A 1,503-nucleotide genomic window follows, 5' to 3' on the forward strand; every position below is an offset into this window, starting at 1 on the left:
GAAAAAACTCACCTAGAAGCTGTTATTATTTGTTATTGATGTATGTCTGTAACTTTAACACTTTAGGTACTTGTAATTACTACATTAGATTAGGTGCAAAGTGAGAGAATGCTATGGCTGGAACATTGCTCACAGTTATTGCTAAAGAAATCAATACAATTATTGTCTTCTAAGCAAAGGCAAAGTAATCATCTTTTCAATATTTTCTTTTTTATGAACTTTTACTTTGGTCTTTTTCTTTTTCTCATTGGTGATGGACCATTTTTTTCTGCAGAAAAGCTAACTAAAACGCTGTGCCTTTTTGCTCTATTAAAATCTAAGTGCCAACACTATTTCCGAGGTGGCCGTCTGTGTGGGTTCGTAAACAATACAACAACTTTGCTCGTGCAGAGAGAAAGCCTGGGTCAGAGGGCCTCCCAGAACCGAACCATGACTTGACGGGGGGAAAACTATTGAACGATGTTCACATTCGACAGTTACTGATACTCTTACTGCAGATGATGTCCGCAAGCCGTCTTCTTTGGGATAGGATCAACAGTTGACACCTTCCCCCGTCGACTCCTTGTTGAGAGCGCTCGTCAGATATCGCGCTCCGCCCGCTGCTCGCCCCTCGCCCCTCGCCCCTTCCTCCTCCTAACCCTTGTTGGGCGGCGTCCCTCCACTGCTCCACTCCATGTCGTCGGCCTGGCCCCAGTCCTCCATGGCCTCGGCGGCCGCCCCTCGTCGCGGTGCCGCCGCCTCGTGTTGCTCGCCGTCCAGGTCGCCGCGGGCGTGGCAGTGCCGCTCGGGGGCGTCCAGGGGCTGGCGGACGAGGGTGGGCGGCATGGCGGACCACTCGCCGGGGAAGCGCGCGCCGCTCGAGCGGTTGCACTGCATGGCCAGGGGCGACTCGTCGTACAGGGCGGACAGCACGCGCGCGCGCACCGGCGTCCACTCCACCGTCTTGTAGTTGTCGGCCACGCCCAGGTGGGGCCCGGTGTCTTGGCCGTCGAGCCTGCAGCCGAGAGGGAAGCGTCAGTGCGAGGGGTACCACTTCACTAGAAATTCAAGCGTACACAAATTTTTTCTGCATTTTCTTGATTTTTTCTTAGCGAATTTCTTTTCTTTTATTCTGAATTTTCCACTCGATTTTTCATTACTATTTTTCTGATTTTCTTCTGAATTTTTGGAAAGTTGACTGACTTTTTGGGGGAGTGAAGTACCCCTTGGAAAACCAACTGGGGTAGGGAGAAGGACTCACTCTCTCAGCAGCCGGAAGTAGCTCTGCAGGCTGGCGTCGCTGACGGAGCTCTTGCACACCTCGAGGTCCACCTTGGGGAAGTAGTGGATGTAGTTGACGCACATCTCGTCCACGATGGCGTGCCCGCCCAGCGTCACGTTGGGGCGCGTCCGGGTGTCGTAGGTGCAGGTAGTGATGAGCGCGTCGCCCTGCAGCAGTGGTAAGGATTTTAATTTTCAAAAATAAAAGGCTCTTGGTGAATTTTCAAAATTAAAAAAAAATCA

The 1,503-nt window shown here is 51.6% G+C and overlaps 1 protein-coding gene across 1 annotated transcript; it reads right to left on the bottom strand.

Moving 5' to 3' along the window:
- LOC127750679 (dopamine beta-hydroxylase-like) lies at nucleotides 1–1,428 on the bottom strand (the record flags this gene model as incomplete). Its single annotated transcript, XM_052272950.1, is given in 2 exon segments — nucleotides 1–994; nucleotides 1,241–1,428. Coding segments are annotated over 2 exon segments (465 nt in total). The 3' UTR covers nucleotides 1–633.
- Between the last annotated feature and the right edge of the window lie 75 nt (nucleotides 1,429–1,503).

The sequence above is a fragment of the Frankliniella occidentalis genome, unplaced genomic scaffold (assembly GCF_000697945.3).
Source record: "Frankliniella occidentalis isolate FOCC.00 unplaced genomic scaffold, Focc_3.1 Scaffold233, whole genome shotgun sequence".
NCBI lineage: Eukaryota > Metazoa > Arthropoda > Insecta > Thysanoptera > Thripidae > Frankliniella > Frankliniella occidentalis.